Raw genomic sequence first — 20,771 nt, 5'->3', positions numbered from 1 at the left:
TATCCTTTCAAGTTTACTCGGGGCTGGTATATTTGTGTGGGAGACCAGACTGGATGCAGTTCTAGCAGCAAATGCATGACTCTTTCCAAAGAAGAATTGCTATTAATAACTCCCCCCCCCAACACACACACACACACACACACACCCCACACTGCTTCCATCCCTGCATTATACGATAATTCACCTGCCAGCATGGAGAGGTGCATTTGAAAAGGAAGGTCTCTCTGCAGCAGAAAGCACGATGGGTAATAGATATTTTACACATGCATGGCAGGAAAGGGGTCTTGCTAATGAGCCAGTTCGGCAAAGATGCCAGCCACCCGGAGAGATTCTCAGTGTCGTTCTTTGTTGTGCAAAGGGACATGCAATGGCTGTATTAACTCCAGCTGCAAGTACCTTTGGAAAGTCTTCTTAGCCAATCCAAGCATGTCCCTGCTGTAGCATGCACACTTTCCTTTTCCATGCAGGCTGCATCCCTTCTCTAAAATCATGTTCCCTGAATGTCACTGTGCCAGAAAACTGGGTTATCATCATTAACTCCATCTCCTGTTTCCCTCCCCCTCACAACTCCAGAGCTTCCCTACTACAGTCTTGCTGCATCCAGGATGGATCCGCTCTTTCACACCCAGGCTGGGGACATCCTTTACATGAGGAAACTGGTCAATGACTCATCCCTGTGGAACCTCAGCTTGGGCGACTGGATCCACAATGGGACCACAGATGGCTTCTTGCCCATGGGCATCAAGGTCACCATTGTGATCGTCTACTCCATCGTCTGCATTGTAGGGCTGGTGGGCAACTGCTCCGTCATGTATGTGATCATCAGGTAAGCAAACCTGTGGATGTCTGACTTGGGAATGAGCAACCTTGTGTAGAAGTGAGGGCTGTGTGGAATATGGGAAGGCTCCATTGGAGTGAGAGGACATGGTGGCTTAGATCTGGGAATCTGTGGTCTTCAAGAAATAGCAATACAATCAAGAGTGCCTCTGAGCATGTGCTGAATGTCTTTCTCTCACTACTTAGTCATTGCAGTCAGCCCCACACATCTGACATATGAGATGTGTGGGTGTGGTGGTGGGGAGAATTTTCCAGGGGAGAAATAATAATAATAACAATAATAACAACAACAGCAGCAGCAGCAACAACAATGATAGAACAAACATTTATTATTGTTCCCTTCACATATATTATATCATTCTAATCTTTTCAGCAACCCTGTAATGTAGGCCAAAATTATTGTCCCGTGTTGCAGATGGGGGTGGGGGAGCTGAGCCTATGAGAGAGCACCTTGGCTAAGGTCTGGCAATAAGTTAGTGGCTGAGACGAGATTTGAACGAGGGACTTGCCAGTTCACAGCTTGGGCGCTTACCATTCCATCATAGGCATGTCTACTCAGAAGTAAGGCCCGCTGATTTCAATAGGACTTACTCCCATGTATACACTATATGTCTCTCAATGTATACACTAGCTCACAAGTCCTGCAAAAAGGAGACATGAGAACAAGGCAGGTTTGAGCCCTAGTAACTCTCTAGAAGGCTGCCACTCCGGGCCAAACCAGACATTACTTTTTAAATCCATATCTAGCAGCTACATCTTGTTTTTATTTTTACTCTAGGGTAGGTGCAGGGCCCCCAATCTGGACTGGGACTCTAGTGTGGTGGTGGTGGTTTGAAAGATCTGGATTGGAGAGCCCTGAGCCTACTCCAGTGAAAAAAGAATGTAAACCTGCAAGATACAGGTTTAAAGTAATGTCTGCATTGGCCCTCATCCGCATGTCTTGGGGTTACTTGGAATGAACTGAATGTGAATGCTAATCCATGGAGGCTGACATGAAAATGGAAACAGTGCACTTGGATGTGAGGAACCAAGGTCCAAATTCCTGGTTAGGCATAAGTCTCCAAGGCTGGCACTGGATAAGATAGTGTCCTTCCTGCTAACCTACCCCATGGGGCCGTGACGCCCTCAAGAAAGTAAGAAACTTGAAAGGCTATAGAAAGCATCATCAGGTGTCATCATCACTGCTACCTTCATATGCAAATCCTTCAAACTGGAGCTAAATCACAAAGAGATATATAATGGAATGAGCCTCGGTTTGTTTGTACTTGTCTCCATTCTCCTCGTCTTTCTACTGTTTACATTACTACAGTTTCAAATGTATACCTTGGACTTCTTGGTGTCGATGGATGCAGACTGTCATGAGACAGGCTAGTCCTATATACTAATAGCAAACTTGTTCTTTTAAGTGTTGATCCTTCTGTAGTCTATATGGCACCACCCACATGCAAAAGGGAGGCTCGGAGGAATCCCAAGGCTTGCAGTAGTAATGCACGACTCTTTAGGGGGAAAAACCTTACTGGGGGAAGAAGAAAACACAGCCTAATAAAGACTAAGCATACTCAGTGGCTCATGATGCTGAATATCTGCTTGGGGTGAGGGGTGGGGGAAAACATGGGGTGGGGGAGAATGGAATGGAACATCCTGGAAGAGGGTATGGCTGGCTGGTTGGGACCCAATTTGTTGCAGGTCCTATTTGTTTTACCATACTGATGATGGGTTGTTGCCAAGATCGACAGCAAGGGTAGGCATGACTGAGCATCTGCTGAGGACCCACATTTCAGCAGGGGCCCATTGACAAGCTCCCTGGAGTTGCTCCTCCTCTTCACCATTGCAACCTGCTTGTTCACCTGCCTCTCGCTCTGGCCCAGTCAACAGTGGTGCTATGAAGGAAGAGTAGCAGATGTCACTGCCTGCTTGCTCACCAGATCTCTGTCTGCCATGCAAGCCAGCGGGAGCAGTGATGAGACAGAGGATGGGGAGCAACTGCAGCAGGTGACAGTGGTGGACTTGCTGAAGGAGGGGGCCTATTGAAGGTGCCCTGCCCAAGGGCCCTCAAAAAAATGGGTCCGGCACGGATTGCTGCAATAGTGCACAGTGCTTTACAAGAGTTTTGTGAAGAAAAACATCAATACGAGAGCTTTCCTTTATTACCCATCAGGTTCATTCTGCCCTGTGCTCCATCTCTCCTGAATTCTGGTTTAATTCGGAGAAATTGCAAAATTAATTCCAGAAATGGAAGATGCTGAGTTTGCAGCAGACACCTATTTAGTTGGTTCCTTTGCGTCTTTCTTCCCTCCCATTCTACATTACTGATGCATTTCTAAAACACTGCAAAAATGCATTCTTGATGAGACCAAAGGTATGACTGCAACAAGTTCATTTTGTGGGGTGTCTCCTTGATGCATACCCCTGTACATTGGAAATAATAGCACAGCACAAAACTAATAATGATAGAACCATATATATATATATATATATATATATATATATACACACAATTACATCACGATTGGGCTGTGGGTTCTGTTTTTTCAGCATTTTACCAACGCATATGTTTGCAACAGTAATTTAAAAGGTATGTGTGTGGGATGAGGGTGGAGAAGAGAGACACAAATAAACTGAAGCAACTGAAAATACATCAGGAACAAGTCATGGTGGTTCATAAACTCCAGAATCAAGAGGTGGGGGAAATTCAGATGAACAGAATTTCAGAAGCATCTCTATGACCAAGAAAGAGATCTTGGTTTTGTGGTGGACAGCTCAATGGAAATGTTGGCCCAGTGTGCAGCTGGCTGCTGTGAAAAAGGCCAATTCCATGTTAGACATAGTTAGGAAAGGAATCAAAAATAAAAGTCCTCTTATACAAATGTATGGTGTGACTACACTTGAAGGGAGACATGATAAAGGTGTACAAAATTATGCATGGTGTGGAGAAAGTGGGTAGGGAGACATTTTTCTCCCCCTCTCATAATACTAGAACCAAATGGGGTCATCCCATGCAGCTGAGTGGTAGGAGATTCAGGGTAGATAAAAGGAAGGGCTTCTTCACATAGCTCAGAGTTAAACTATGGAATTCACTTCCACAAGCTGTAGTGATGGCCACCAATTTGGATAGCTTTCAAAGAGGGTTAGAGAAATTCCTGGAGGAGAAGGCTATCAATGGCTACTGGTCCTGATGGCTATATGCTGCCTCCAGTGCCAGAGGCAGTATACCTATGTACATCAGTTACTGGGGCACATGGGCAGAAGGGCACTATTGTACTCATGTCCTGCTTGTGGGTTTCCTGTGGGCAACTGGTTGGCCACTGTGAGCAGAATGCTGGACTAGATGGACCCTTGGTCTGATCCGGCAGCGCTCTTCTTATGTTCTTATGTATGGACTGTGCAGAATCCAGTCCGTCTGCGTTTCAAGGATTGTCAGGCACATTTTGTTCTGTCGTCCACTCACAGATGGACGTGAATTTTTTTTCATAATGCAGAAATATGTGCAAATACTTACGTAAGAGGTTTCGTAAGAATTTACGAAATTTACCTTAGTACGTAACATTTAGTGCATTGTAGGGGTGCACGAAAGTCACTTACCTGGTCTTGCAGCTTTTCGCGGTGGGGGGGAGGTGCTTCGCTGCTCCCCCCGTGAAGTTCAGGCCAGGGGGGGGAGGCTTCCCGCCTCGCCCGGCCGAAATTCAGGCCGGGGGGGAGGCTTCCCGCCTCGCCCGGCCGAAATTCAGGCCGGGGAGGAGGCGCCTCGTCTCGCCCGGCCGCGAAATTAAAAGTTAAAAAAAAAACACGCCCCCGTGATAGGCTACGTGACGATTAACGTAGCCTATCATGGCTAGATCTGCAAAGTCAGCCGTGATAGGCTACGTAAATCATCATGTAGCCTATCACGGGTGACTTAAAAAAAAAAAAGTGCATACGCAAATGGCGGCCCCCATAGGGAGCCGCCATTCGCGTTCCTTATTTGGTTACTGTAGTCTACGTAAATCTTTACGTAGAATACAGCGACCAAATAAGGAATGGGAATGGCGGCTCCCTATGGGGGGCGCCATTATCCGTACGCGCTTTTTTTTTTAAAGTCACCCGTGATAGGCTATGTGATGATTTACGTAGCCTATCACGGCTGACTTTGCAAATCTAGCCGTGATAGGCTACGTTAATTGTCACGTAGCCTATCACGGGGGCGTTTTTCTTTTTCTTTTATTGGAATGGCGGCGGCGGCAGCCGGTCGAAAGACCGGCTGCCGCCCCCACCCCGGATGAAGACCCGATGAACCGCCGGCCGGACCCGCCGCCGGGAGGGACATTCGGGAAAGGTAAGTCCCGTCCCGGGGGGGGGGGGTGCAGGGGGCGGGGTGTGTGCGGAGAATTTCTCCCCGAAACTTGTTCGGGGGGCCGAACACGTTGGCGCTCAGCCCCCCAAAGTTTCGGGGAGAAATTCTCCGCCATCCCTAGTGCATTGTCCCCCATTCCATTAAACTTTTCCTCAGCAGAAACTTACATATTTTCCTACAAATAAATATGTGTACATTTCGGGAAAGTAAAAGAAAACATCCAAAAGTCCACGGACTCCACGTGGCCTGAGGGGGGTCGCTCTGCAGCAGATTCCGCAGGTCGGATTCTTAGAAATCCGAGCTCATTTTAGTTCATCTCAAATTTCTCCAGCATCCCTAATAAACAGAACAGGCCAACAGCGTCCTTGCTTCACCCTTCAGCCTCAGTGTGTGTGTGTGTGGGGGGGCAGGCAGGACCAGAAGGGAGGTGACATCAGGGGCAGCGAGAACAGCCCACCTTCCTCTTCATGTGATAGAATCATAGAATCATAGAATAGTAGGGCTGGAAGGGGCCTACAAGGCCATCGAGTCCAACCCCCTGCTCAATGCAAGAATCAAGTCAGAGAATCCCTGACAAGTGGCTGTCCAGCCTCGTCTTGAATGCCTCCAGTGTGGGAGAGCCCACCACCTCCCTTGGTCATTGGTTCCATTATCGTATTGCTCTAACAGTCAGGAAGTTTTTCCTGATGTTCAGACAGAATCTGGCTTCATGTAACTTGAGCCCATGATTCCGTGTCCTGCACTTTGGGATGATCGAGAAGAGATCCTGGCCTTCTTCTCTGTGACAACCTTTCAAGTACTTGAAGAGTGCATGGGGGGAACTGATAGGATGGGGGGAAACTGATAGACTGGAGCTTTAATAACTGGGCATCTACACCACTGTCCACATAGTGCAGCAACTCAAGTAAAAAACTGGGGGAAAGACACCCCCCTCGCCCCCCCACCCCCACAAGCTACCTATGCCAAATTGCACATCTACCAATTCCAAAGGTATTTTTTTAAAATAAATTCTCCAGGTTAAAGCAGAGACTGGAATTTGGGAAGAATGAACCCCGCACAAACAAATTCATCAAACAAATCAACCAATCAATCAGTCCTGTGGGACAATAATGGCATGGCATGGAATGGAATGGAATAGAATAGAGGAAATCCATTAATCATAGAACCATAGAATCATAGGGTTGGAAGGGGCCTACAAGGCCATCGAGTCCAACCCCCTGCTCAATGCAGGAATCCAAGTCAGAGCATCCCTGGCAGGTGGCTGTCCAGCCTTGTCTTGAATGCCTCCAGGGTGGGAGAGCCCACCACCTCCCCAGGTAATTGGGTCCATTGTTGTATTGCTCTAGCACTAACAGCCAGATCAACAATGGAACCAATTGCCCGGGGAGGTGGTGGGCTCTCCCACACTGGAGGCATTCAAGAGAGGCTGGACAGCCATCCGTTGGGGATGCTCTGACTTGGATTCCTGCATTGAGCAGGGGGTTGGACTCGATGGCCTTGTAGGCCCCTTCCAACCCTACTCTTCTATGGTTCTATGATTAATGGATTTCCTCTGTTCCATTCCATTCCATTATTGTCCCACAGGACTGATTGATTGATTTGTTTGATGAATCCCTGATGCAAACTCATTGACACATATCTTGGCTTCACTTCAGTTGGCAAAGAGCACTCAGGGGCCAGATCAAAGATTTTATGGAAAATGGGGAGCTCTGAGGAAGGCTTTGAAAGAAAAGCAACATATCTTTATGTCTGCCGCAACAATATGGGTTAGACACAAATGAAAACAGAGTTGTAGTGAGCTCCACTGCAGGCTTGGGCCAAGGGACTCGGCACTGTACACAAGTCCTGCAGCGTGTGTTGTTGTTTTTTACCTTTGCTCTCTTCCACATACTTGCTCCAACCAGCTCTGGAATTAAATGAGAAATGGCATCGGGTGGTGCTACTACTGCAAGAGAAGACAAGCCAATGCGCCAATGTGTGACCATCCTTTCTGGCAAACCTTGGCCTTTTCTTTGGCATGTTGGGTGAAGGAGGCTTCCACTTATGTGTCACCAGGTGATTAAAGATACGGGTGGCCTGTGAAAAGCCCTCTGGTGCCTCCTATAGGAAACTAAATTAATCCAGAAGATGAAATAGGAGGTGGCGGAATGCCTTGAGCTGAGAAAGGAACAGGGAAGGGCCCAGGTGGAGTTGACTTGCATACTGTGAAAAGACAGAGAGAACGAGAAAGAGGAAAGAGAGATGCTGTGTATTCTCATAAGAAACCTACTTTTGCACTCAATTGCGTAGTTTAGCTTCATATATATACTGATGAAGGTGGATGCTGAAACATTTTGCACTAAATATATATTTAAATTACTCTGTTGTTAGTCTATCTTTCTTATAAATCATAGATAGATAGATAGATAGATAGATAGATAGATAGATAGATAGACAGACAGACAGACAGACAGACAGATGGGACAAAGCCTGAGGTGTGGGAAGAACATGGTGGAAAGAAAAGGTTTCTAAGGACGCAATCCTATGCATGTTTAGACAGAGAAATGTTTCTGTCTAAACATGCAATCCTATGCATGTTTAGACAGAGCCTGTAAGTCCCAGCATTCCCCAGTCAGCATATGATTTTTTTTCATGTCTAAATATGCATAGGATTGCACCCTAAATTGGGGGAAAATGGAGGGACAGGGAGGGCTGACAGGAGCAAAATTGTAGTCATGAACCAGGGTGTGGAGTTCAGCAGGATGTCTGTGTAGAACCCCCTCTTCCCAGGATAAGAAATCTGGGGTAATACTGCCTAGCAGCCCTCCCATTGTGGAATGTTAATCAGTGACTGCTCCCCTGTTCCAAGGTGTTCCACACAATCATGAGGTCTAGAAACCTATTTGTTTCAACAGCTGAGATTCCCAAAATTGAGCCCACATTTTGCTTTGAATACATGCAATAGGATATCTAGAAAGGCCTACTAACAGGGATGTGCCAGTTTCCCCAGTTCTATTCCATTCTTGTTATGTGGGTTTGCTCAGCCCTCCTGAGTTTTGGTTGAACCTAGGAAAATTTCTACATTCATTCCTGAACTGGAGTGTACACCGTTTGCTGCAGATGTCAGTTCTTGACATTCATTTGCATCTTTCTCTTTCCCTCCTCAAAATTACTGATGCATGGAAGCTAGGGATGGATGGACACACCTCTGTCTGCTCCCTTCGGGTGGGTGGCAAGCCATCCCCACTGCCCATCCATGACAGCTGTGTGGCGGGAGCTACAGGATGGCACAGTGACTGCCCAAAAAACACTGCAGGGCTGTCCATCCCCTTAATGAGCTACGATTGTGCTCAGAAATCGCAGCTCAGGTTAGTTCTGCATATTTAAAGTTAAGTCTATGGTTGGCTTAAAGGGGCAATGACCCAAGATTACAGCGTAAAGGGCCCTTTAAATATGTGGAACTTTAAGTATGTGGGAGTAACTGAGCAGCAACTATGCACAGAATCACTACCTGATAATGGGACAGATGGCCCCACAGCACTTCCTGCCACTCGCTGAGTGGGGAAATGAGCCCCCTGGAGCCTGGAGAACGGGGTCTGGGAGGCCGGCCAGATGGGGGGGGGAGTCTGCTGGACTCCACCACCTCCTCAGACTCCCACACCATCCCTAATGGAAACACACTGATAAAACACTGCAGCCATATTCAGGTGCTCAAGAGAGCAAATGAGGGTGTAATGGCCCTTGGACGTGGTTAATGTGGAGGTGAGCTTACCTGCTTAACCTGCAGTTCACCCCTAGGCCTTGCTCTCCAAGTCATCTGCTTCTGACTCTGAAGCTTCCACAACACTGTTGTTTATTGATATCTACATCTACATGAGAGGAAATTAACTCCCGTGAAGCGAACACCAGAATGCCTGGCTCCAAAGCCTACACAAAGAGAATAGCAAAGGGGCCCTGCCCAGGTCTCCAGAAAGGAAAGAGTCACTAACAGCTGCAGGCTTCTTAAAGATAGACACATTTACACGTATCACAGGCAGCAGGGATGGCATCAGAAGTAGGCATGACTGGGCACTCACCATACTTACCTGGCAAGGGAGATACCATGACCACCGAGGTGGTTTTCCAAAGGCGAGGCTCATCCATTGCACTCCGGGTGTGCTGACTAGGGGTGTACGAAATCCCACTTACCTTGCTCCGCTGGGGTCTGCGGGGGGGGGAGGCAATCCGGTCCTCCCCCTGGAATGCTCGATGGGGGGGAGGCGATCCAGTCCTCCCCCCCCAGAATCCTGCCTGGCCGGCTCTGCTCTGTGGCCAAACCGCGGAGCTGCCAGCCGGGCCAATCCGCAGTGGGGTCTCCATCCGCTGCCAGGCTGCTGTGGAGGCAAATGGTATCCTGCGTAGGGGACGCCATTTGCGTCCCTACACTAGGCTGTGATAGGCTATGTAAATAAATACGTAGCCTATCACGGCCTAGCATAGGGATGCAAATGGCGGCTGCTACGCCAGCTGCCATTTGCGAGCGCAGCAGCCCAGATGGACGGACTGGACGGACCAGACGGCCGACACAAGGTAGGTCCGTTCCGGGGGGATTTCAGAGGTGGGGGGGTAGTCTGTTCTGCCACAGACTCTGGGGGGCCAGATTCTTTAGAATCCAGCCTCACTGGAGTCCGTGGCGGATTTCTCCACCATCCCTAGTGCTGACCCCTGCAATTTCCCCAAATGCGGGAAACTCAACTTCATAATTTGCTGTATTTAGCATTTTAGCTTCCTAGTCTTTGAGCTCTGGTTTTTTAAATCTGTATTTTTAAATCTCTGCATTGCTGCTGGGCTTTATTCTGGTTGTACTGTTATTTTGTGGTTTTAAGGTTTCATATTTCATATTGTTTTATGCTGCACTTTGTGGTTTTAGTTCTTGTGAACCACACAGAGAGCTTCGGCTATTGGAGAGTATAGAAATGAAATGAAATAAAACAAATACACAAACAAACAATAAAACCAGTAGGGAAGTTGGAGAAATCTGCACTGGATTCAAATGAGTTTGGATTTCCATGAATCTGGCCCATGGATTCCACAGCAGACCAGCTTTTTCTGAGTCACACAGATTCTCTTTGCCTCCTCGTGGTGGCTGATGGTTGCCCTTTTGCTCCCAAGAATCACTGGGAATGACTCCTCATCAGAGGGCCTCCATCCCTAAATGTCGAGTGTACTGAAAGATCAGCCAAAATCCCCCCTCCTCCATTTTGCCAGGTGTGAATGTGGGGTGCAAACTGGAGGGCATTTCAGTTTGGCCTTAATTCCACAGCAATTAGGGATGTTGAGATGAGCAGTTACACCCTCCCCCAATTCCAGAGAACATGGTTATTCCTCAGGAACACTTTTCTTTCTTTCTTTCTTTCTTTCTTTCTTTCTTTCTTTCTTTCTTTCTTTCATATCTGGCGGCAGATGTGGCTCTGGCGGTGGCTCCGGTGGCGGCGGTGGCGGCAGCTCCAGCTGGTCTCCCGGCCGCTGCCAGGCTGCTGTGGCCGCAAATGGCAGCTGTCGTAGTGGCTGCCAATTGCGTGGCTGCCTTTGTTCGTGATAGGCTACGTAAATACTTACGTAGCCTATCATAGCTTATTGCAAGGACGCAAATGGCGGCCGCTACGACGGCTGCCATTTGCGGCCGCAGCAGCCCGGCAGCAGCCGGAACTCCGGCTGCAGCCGGCCCTGGCCGGCAGCTCTGCGGAGCCACCGTGGAGCAGAGCCAGCCGGGGAGGATTCCAGGGGAAGGGATGGAGCGCCTCCCTCCCACTGCAGTTTGCCTGGCACGGAGCCAGGTAGGGGTTTTGTACATCCCTACAAATGGTTCAGTGTAAGCAAGTGTCAAGTGATGCACATTGGGGCCAAAAATCCCAGCTTCAAGTATAACCTGATGGGATCTGAGCTAGCACTGACTGACCAAGAAAGAGATCTTGGGGTTGTGGTAGACAGCTCAGTGAAGATGTCCACCCAGTGTGCAGCTGTTGTAAAAAAAAGTCCAATGCCATGTTAGACATAATTAGGAAAGGAACTGAGAATAAAACTGCCAGTATCATACTGTCCATAGTCATCATACTGCCATCGATAGTGTGACCACACTCAGAATATTGTGTACAGTTCTTGTCACTGTACCTCAAAGAAAGATATTGTAGAGCTGGAAAAGGTACAGAAAAGGGCAACTAAAATGTTCGAGCGGTTGGAGTATCTCCCTTATGAGGGAAGGTTACAACAGCTGGGATTGTTTAGCTTGGAAAAAAAGGCAAGTAAGAGGAGACATGATAAAGGTGTACAAAGTTATGCATGGTGCAGAAAGTGTGGATAGAGAGACATTTCTGTCCTTTCTTTCAAAATCCTAGAACCCAGCGGGGTCATCCCATGAAGCTGATTGGTGGGAGATTCAGGACAGATCAAAGGAAGGACTTCTTCACACCATGCATAATTCAACTGTGGGATTCACTACCACAAAATGTAGTGATGGCCACCAACTTGGATGGCTTTAAAAGGGGATTAGACAAATTCCTGGAGGAGGAGGCTATCAATGGCTGCTAGACCTGATGGCTATATGCTACCTCCAGTATCAGAGTCAGTAAGCTTATGTACATCAGTTGCTGGGGAACATAGGCAGGAGGGTGCTGTTGCACTTATATCTTGCTTGAGGGTTTCCTCCTTTAGGTAGCTGGAACAGAATGCTGGACTAGTTGGACCCTTGGTGTGATCCAGCATACCTCTTCTTACGTTCTTACATTCTTAGGTTCCTAACTCAATAGGACCTACATCTGAGTAGAGAGGTATAGGTTTGCACTGTTAAAATATGAGGGAGGAATAGATGTCCTCTTATTGTTCTGGGGATTCATGCCACCCACACACTCCACACCAAGTTCCGCTCCTCCTGAATTCTTCTATTTCATTGAGAGAATTTCTAACAAATTAATTCTGAAATTGGAGCATAAGCAGCTTCAGCTCATTTCTATCTTCCCCCCTCTTCTACATTGCCAAGGTGAATGTGTTAAATTGATAAAACCCCGTTAAAAGAAATGCAAACTCAATGCAATTGTATGCACAATTGTGTCACTATCGCTTTTTGTGCAGTGTCTTGCTGAAGTGCTTCTGTCTTCCTGCAGCTCAAGGGGAAAAAAAATCCTACACAAAAATAATCTTGATACAAATGATCATCCCATCACATCAAGACAGAGAAAGTCTTGATGGTAGTCACTGTCACAGGTGGCACTGTCACAGGTGGCAAAAAGGTAGACAACACAGCTACCTTTGTTGTGGCCCTAGTGAACTGAATGACAAGTGTCTTGTCTCATTATTCTGGAGACGGTCACGAATTGCTTTCTTTGCTTTGAAATGAGCAAAGGGCTGGATGTGCCCGATCTCGTCTGATCTCAGAAGCTAACGCAGGGTCAGCCCTGGTTAGTATCTTGGATGGGAGACCGCCTGGGAATCAGGCTTCCTACACTGAGCAGGGGGTTGGACTCAGTGGTCTTGTAGGCCCCTTCCAACCCTATGATTCTAATATTTGAACACTTTGCTGTAACTATTGCCCCTTCTAAACCTGCAAGGACACCTCTGTGCATGGCAGGGAATAGTAATGCCAGCTCTTGTGAGATCATGAGTAGTTGTACTAGGGATGTACGAAAGTCACTTACCTTTTCGAAGGGTGACATTCGTGGTTGGGGGGGAGGCCTCCATACCTCCCCCCCAAATCCTACCCCATCTGGCTCTGCTCTGCAGCGACTCCACGACCTGCATGGCAGGTCTGCAGATGCAAGTGGGGGCCGGCGTAGTGGCCACCATTTGTGTCCCTTTGCTGAGCCGTGATGGGTTATGTAAATATTTACGTAGCCTATCACGGCTCAGCGAAGGGACGCAGATGCTGTAGCGGCCGCCATTAGCGTCCCCGCTTTTGCTGTGATAGGCTACGTAAATATTTATGTAGCCCATCACAGCAAAAACAGGGATGCAAATGGCAGCTGCTACGCCATTTGCGTCCCTGCTCTGAGCTGTGATAGGTTACGTAGATACTTACGTAGCCTATCACGGCTTGCCAGGGATGCAAATGGTGGCCAGTGTAGTGGCCGCCATTTGTGGCTGCAGCCTGGCAGCGGCTGGAGCCGCCGGAGCTGCCACTGCTGCCGGAGCCACTGCCAGCGGAGCCGCAGCCAGGTAGGCTCCATTTCGCGGGGCTTTCGTGGGGTGGTGGGCGGGTTGCTCCGTTCTGCCATGGATTCTGGGGGGCCGAATTCACTGGAATTCAGCTTCCCTGGGATCTGTGGTGGAATTCTCTAACATCCCTAAGTTGTACCTTTTGTACAAGAAGGCTGCTGTTGAACGCTCTGCTCAACCAGCTTCTTGGAAGCCTTTCCCTGTGCACTATCACAGGTGGCAAAATCAGAGCACCACTGCAGCATTTGTCCTTCCTATTGGCAGTCTGCCAAGGTGCAGAATGTGTTCAGCCTGTTCCTTCCTCCATGTTACCATAAAATCAGAACTGTGCCAAATAGTCTCCCATTTTGATTTTGAGCAGGTTTGGTGATGTACATTCCCCCGTCCTGAAAAACACATTAAGTGAATATTTTCTCAATGCAATTCAGTGTCAATATTTTTCTTTATCGCTCCTTCGTCATTATTTTTTCTCCTTCCTGCATTAATCAGAGGGATGATGCCATCCAATCAGTGCACACACACAGTGAATGGGATGATGTCACAGAATCCCATAGCCTATCTGATTCAGCTGAGGGATGCTGTTGCTGAGTGCCAGTGAAGAAGATGGGGGGAAAGGACAATGTGAATACATAGATGAACATTTTTGCAAAGAGTGCAGGAAAAAATTCCAAAAAGGGGAGGCTGTTTTTTTTTGGGGGGGGGCAATGCTGGAAGTGTTTACCCCTCAAATGGGGATTCATTTTGGTTTAGTTCTACTTATCCCTACAGCAGATAAAATAGTGGTAGTGGGGATTTTTCCTCATCATGTGAGCCATAGCCCTGTTCTCTCCCTGAGGGAAAAATGGGACCAAAGGTAATAACTAGAGATATGAAGGAATTTGTAAATTTTTGTACAGTGTTATCGAAACAGTGTTATCGATGTGACTGATACAGTGTTATCGATGTGACCGATCTACATTGGTCCAATTCAATAGGTCCAGCTCTTTTCATCATGGAGAGGACCATGCTGTACCTGCCAGGCATACAGCTATTAAAGATGAGGAGCCTGTCAGAAAAAAGAGGTGGCAACCCTGCTTGAGCACTAACATGGTGGATGTCAAGGGCTCCTTGGAGGCCTCTCTCAGTCTAATCCAGTAGCCAAGTCCAGACACAGACAAAGGGATTCTTTTCAAAGCTTTATTCTTCTTTTACAACTTAACAACTCTACCGTTAGCAACTAGATATGAGCAGCAGAATACCTATGCCCTACGTTGGAACAGTTGGTCCCCGTGTGAAAGGGAATTACTGGCAGACCCCTGAACTTAAGGACTAGGGAAAGTCCCTCCCCTTTTCCCTTGGATCCTCTGGGTGCAGCCGTTGTTTGCGTGCCAACCGGGCACTACGCCTCCTTTCTGTGCCCTCCATTTGGCGCCGCTCTCTGCGTCAGCGTCGCGCATCCATCAAGTCTGCATCCCGCGCTCTGTCACTCCCAGGACTGCTATCTAAGCTAGGAATGCTGGTGGGAGGAATCTCCATCAGCTGTTGGCCCTGGGAAAAAGGAGTGTGCTCCTCTCCCAGGAGCGACTGCTCTTCCTCAGAATCAGAACTACTCTGGGATTCTATGGGCTCAGTGTCCACCCTGACAGTGGAATACACAGGCATTCAAAGCCAGAGGTTGAAGAACTCAGCATTCAAAACCCCAGGCCTGGATTAACCTTTGGTTTTGGTTTCTCCCTCCTTCAGTTTTTTTAACTCTCAAGTTCTTTCCATCCTGAACATGAAGATATTTGCACATTTTGCTAAATTTCTATCGAAAACAAATTGCAACTAAATTCTCACCCATCCCTAGATTAATAACTACATATAAGTAGGGATGGTGTGGGTGCCCGATTCAGTCTGGGAATCCAGGAGACCTGCTCCTGCCCACACCCCCATGCCCCACTCACTGAGTCCCTGCCCCTGCTTGCCCCCAGCCTGCGCTTGCTCGGTGAATGGCCTGCACTCACCCTGCAGCCTCGTTGAGCTTCGCAGTCACCATTTTTGGGGACATAAAATGGCCATCGCAAAAATGCGCAGGTTTGTGCACATACAAAAATGCACATTTTTGTGATGCACATATTTGTGTATGTGCAAAAGTGCACATTTCCCCAAAAATGCACATTATCGCACACACACTAATGTGTGCCTTCGAAAAAAGGGGACTTACACACATGAGAATATGCACAGTTGCAAAATGCACCTTTTCGCGCATGCAAAAACATGCACATTTTTGCAATCACCATTTTATTTTTTTAAAAAATGACGACTGTGAAGCTCAATGAGGCTGTTGGGGTGAGTGCAAGCTGCTTGCCAAGCATGGGAGGGGCTCGAGCACGGTCCAGGGACTGGATAGTGGGGGCAGGGGCTGGGTGGGTGTCTGGAGAACCTGGACAGGGGTGAGTTCACACATCCCTACATATAAGAAAAAACACATCGCCATCATACTAGTGCATAAGATGCCCATTTGTGTAGTTCTAGTAACTCATACTTCTTAGATGTAACTAAACTGAAGTACTCAGAACATGGCAGGGATGGATCCATACTGGGTCCCAATCCCAGTCCCTCATGGCTCTCTTAAGCTTTGTCTGGCAGCAGACAAGCTGATTCTCTTCCAATATTCTTTCTTCCCTGCTTCATCAGAATTTTATGTTCTCAACATTTAGCCTCCTGCATGATTTCATTATTCTTTACTAAGACTTGGGGATTATCTTCTCTGGGCAACTGAAGAGTTTTCCTATACTGGGAGGGTAAAATTCATGGTTTCATCTCCAAATTAAGCATTCCTCCAGTTCTCAGTATTGCTGACGCCACCCAACTCCGTTTTCTCCCTGTGCTTTCCATTTAATATCCTTATCTGAGAGCAGCAATAAAAGCAGTCATCCAATTGATGAATGGTCCTGCTGTGAGGGACGCTCTAAAGCGATTCTGCAATGACGTGCTGTATGGCTGCGTGATTGTTTGCATCTCTTGTACAACTCTCATTTTTCAGCCAGTCCATTAACTATCACATCTTGGATGGAAGAGAATACATGCATGGAATGTCCCCCCACCACATACATGCACACAGACACACACACATTGACCCCTCCTGGATATTTATCCCAGTGTAATGGGATAAAAAGCCACGGTTTCTTCAAGGTTTCTCCAAGGAAGCTCAATAAGACCAAGCATAGGAGCTGTATAATTGCTCCCCCCCATGCACACACATACATATGTACCAGTTCCCTCTATTCGCTATAATTTACCATTGCAAAGAAGAGGGGCTGTGACAAGGAAGGCTGGAGTGGCAGGCAACAGCAGTGGCAGAAGTCCCATCTTTAAGGCCTAGGGGCACCACTGAACCTGGGAAATGGAGTTCCTTATGTTTCCTGACTACTTATTTGCAATGGAATGTTATGGGAAAGAAGGGGCAAAGAGGCAAACTCCCCTAATTTTGCACTTTCAAACCACTATGCGAACTGAAACCCAGTTGTCCTTCAAAATTCACACTTCTCCAATTTTTTTCTCTACAGTGAACAAAAATGTACATATTAGGGAAAATAGCGTACAAAAATGCATTATATTAGGAAAATTGTTTGCAAAGTAGGTATATTAGGCAAAAATGCTACACAAGTGCATGTACTAGGAGAAATGTGCAGAGAAAGGCTTATGAATTTTCATGTGAACTTAAAAAAAAAATCCCCAAATCCAGGATAAACCAAACTTAAGAATGGAGAAATTCTCAAAATTTGAGGCAAGCGAGATATTAAGATTGGAAAAATGAGAAACTGAGAGAAAATGAAATTGACAAATGCATCCATCCCTATTCCCCACTTGTGTCAATTTAGCCTGAAATTAATAACTGAAAAGGGTTCAAATCATATTGCGTCTTTGTGATTATATACTGCTTTGCACCCAGTTAGGCAAGAGAGACCCACACATGATGTAACTAGCCTTCTGTGTGGGTTACTTACTGATGCACAGCAGATCCATATGGATGCCCACTAGTATTTCACAATGCCATGTTAGTTTAATATATGATGCCAATATATTGCATGGGCTTTGATGCCATTATTTTCCCCAAAATAACTTTCTGCTCTATAAAGTATTTAATGTAATGGTTAATGTGGCCCTGCCCTCCATGCAGTGGAGAAGGGTGGATCATGGCCTTCTTCCTTTATAGCAGCATTCTTCAATGTGTTGCCATCCAGATGTTCTGAACTACAATTCCCATAATCTTCTCCAATGCTGGCTGGGGATGAAGGGATTTGTAGTCCAAAACGTCTTTATAGCAAGAATGCTTTTCTGAGGACAAAGGCAAAGGGAAGCTGGCAGCAGGAAGACGCAGACAAATGAAGTTAATATTCTTTCAATAATCTGATTGCTCAATAAGAGGTTCACTAATAGTAAAAAAAAAAAAATGGTTGAGCAATCTGCACATCATACAGATTCAATTCAATTCAATTAAACTTGAGTTTAATGCCAGGCAAACATTTTATGAGATTGCCAAAGCATCCTGAACTGCTCCCATGTCTTTCATTTTCCTTTGCAGTCAACCCCCACCCCACCCCCCACCCCAGTTATGACAGGCAATTGGAGCAAATCAGATACAAGTGTAATTAACATTGAGCGGACATCTTTATGCAGAGAAATCAAGAACCATTCTGTAATGAGGAGCCCTAGCGGAACAGTGAACATATGGCAGTCAAGCAACTGCACGGGCCACACCTCAGTGAAAAAACAAACATCAGATATCTGAAGGTGGATTCAGATGAACCTTTGCAGCAGCAAATGGGATGTGCAAAATTGCCTTGAGCTATTTTACACATGTTCTTTGAACCCTGTTGGCTACTCTTTAAGATTCTTAGGTACTTCTCCTGAGAAGGAATTAGCAAATGCGCTTCAAATGTTACTAGGGAAAATGTGCGGAGCCCCCTTCAGAAGGAAAGCCTAATTTTGCCTTGAATTTTGTTGTAAAGAATATTTAATTGGTAACAAAAGTTGCCTCATCCCATGGGCCATGGCTAGACTCTACAGAAGATCTTCTCTCTGAGGCCCCATGCGGGGAGTTGACTGAGTTCTTAAGCGAGAGGAGCACCAATTAGTGGAAGAAACACAAGGGGGGCTTCTCAACAGGTGCCGGGAAAGAGTGAATTGAAAAGAATGATGACAGCCCAATGCACTGTGGGTAGAAACCCTTCTGTGGATGCTATGCAGATAGATTGGGGGGTGGAATTAACATTGGGAAAATGGCACGAGGGGAAACAGTTTTAAGAACCCTTCCCACAGCACCCTGGTCCCAAGCTGAAACACCCCCAACAGCTGTTCTTCAGAAATCTGGGCAGTCCAATTCATGGAGCTCCTGTATCACCTTGTCAGGAGCAGCTGGGATCTGTGGACAGATGCCACCATGTGGTGAGCCACTGAGCTGCAGGTGGCAGCTTCCCAGGGAAGTTCCCTCAGGCCCTGGACTGATGCTGTCCACCCAGGCTACTTGATCCTCCTGACTATTGCAAGGAGTGTAAGAGCTTGGAATTGTTTAGCCTGGGAAAAGGAGGATAAGGGGAGACACGACAGAGGTCTACAGAATTATGCATGGTGAATCATAGAATCATAGAATAGTAGGGTTGGAAGGGGCCTACAAGGCCATCGAGAATGTGGTGTGGAGAATGTGGATAGGGAGACATTTTTCTCCCTCTCTCAAAATATTAGAACCCAGCGGGGTCATCCCATGAAGCTGACTGGTGGGAGATTCAGGAAAGATAAAAGGAAGGACTTCTCCACACAGCACAGAGTTAAATTATGGAATTTGCTACCACAGGATGTAGCGATGGCCACCAATTTGGATGGCCTTCAAAGGGGGTTGGACAAATCCCTGGAGGAAAAGGCTCTCAATAGCTACTAGTCCTGATGGCTCTGTGCTACCGCCAGTACCAGTGGCAGTGAGCCTATGTACACCAGTTGCTGGGGACATGGGTGGGATGGTGCTGTTCTGTTCGTGGCCTGCTTGTGGGTTCCTGGTCGACAGCTGGTTGGCCACTGTGTGAACAGAATGCTGGACTAGATGGACCCTTGGTCTGATCCAACAGAGCTCTTACGTTCTTAAGAGAGCTTCCATCCTGATCCAGTTTAGCCTAGAAACAGAGCTCTTCTTGAGCTCCGATGTCTTACTGCATCGTTGGTTGTTATTTGGCCCTGACTTTTGTCTTGCTCTTTGAGCCTGCAAGCCTGCTTTAAAGTAATGGTTGAAATGCTAGCAGAGGCAGTGCGGTAGTGGGGCTCACAGGGTTGAGGTGCCAGGACTGTTTGATTAGTAGGGATCATTATACCATTTTCTCTACGCCCTCAGACTTCCCGAACCCTTTGAGCTTAGCTGCAGTCCTCTGAGTAGCTGGGGAGGGGGATTTTCCCAGCAACAATATATTGTTGTGAGCAATCCTATGCATGCGCATATATATATCTATATCACAGACACACACAGAGGTATGGAGCAACACAGCTACCTGCATTTTTCTACTCTCCCTGGAGGATGACTTTGGGGACCATCATGATAACTGCCTGCACTTGGAAGCTTACCACTACACCCCTGAGTGGAGGTCAGATAGGTTTCCCAGCTAGCTTTAAAACTGGATTTAAATCACAGCGGACAGGTGTAATGTAGGGATGTACGAACTCTGCAACTTCCAGTCCAGGGGGTGGGTGGGTCCACAGCAGGGAAATCTGGGCCGAGCTGATTTCCCTGGAGCCTTAACACATCCACTGGATTTCGCAGGGTGGCTTTCCTCCATTCTAAACAGTGCAATCGGCTACTGGTGGCCACTGTTAGCCAATTGCAGGAAGAATATGGCCGTAAATTGCATAGGTTATGGCATTTGCAGCTGTAAACCACTTCCTTCTATGTAAATTGTGGCTGTTTACACCTCAGTTTACATAGAACAAGGTGCTTTATGGCTGCAAATGCCATAAACAATGCAATTATGGCCACATTTTTCCCTCGATTGGCTAAGGGCGGCTGCCACTGGCTGATCTCACCATTTAGAATGGAGGAAAGCTGCCCTGAGGGAAATCCGATAGACCAGAAGGTGAGTGGGGCCAGTCTGCAGTGGACTCCGCAGGTCAGATTCTTGAGAATCCAGTCTTCTTTGAGTCTGCAGCAGATTTCTCTGCCCTCCCAAGTCTAATGATGGATAGTGAACATGATAGGTGCCATGTTCTCTGGCTTCTCTTCCCCCTCTGGGTCAGCCTCAAAGATAGGGGAGAAGCTCATCCCGTGAGCCATTGTCTGCAACTCCAGGACCATTCTGGCCATAGGGCATGGCTTTACCAGACTCCTCAGACTTGGAGTGCACCCCCACCCCCCAGGGAGTCTTCACTCCCTCACACTGTAGGAGTCAGTGGCTGCGAAACTGGGCAATGGAAACAACAGAAGATCCTCAGAGGA

General features: G+C 47.2%; 1 protein-coding gene across 1 annotated transcript in view; it reads left to right on the top strand.

Moving 5' to 3' along the window:
* The first annotated feature begins 605 nt into the window (after positions 1-605).
* The window catches only part of OPRL1 (opioid related nociceptin receptor 1), a 54,084-nt gene continuing 33,918 nt past the window's right edge, over positions 606-20,771 (top strand). The window contains exon 1 of the mRNA XM_084848425.1: positions 606-826. Coding sequence (XP_084704551.1) covers positions 606-826 — 221 coding nt within the window. The remainder of the gene's footprint in view (positions 827-20,771) is intronic.

Source organism: Heloderma suspectum, chromosome 4, assembly GCF_057233095.1.
Source record: "Heloderma suspectum isolate Gila_16-S chromosome 4, 16-S_ref, whole genome shotgun sequence".
Classification (NCBI taxonomy): domain Eukaryota; kingdom Metazoa; phylum Chordata; class Lepidosauria; order Squamata; family Helodermatidae; genus Heloderma; species Heloderma suspectum.
Note: the sequence above shows the minus strand (reverse complement) of the source record. Positions and strands in the feature narration are given on the sequence as shown.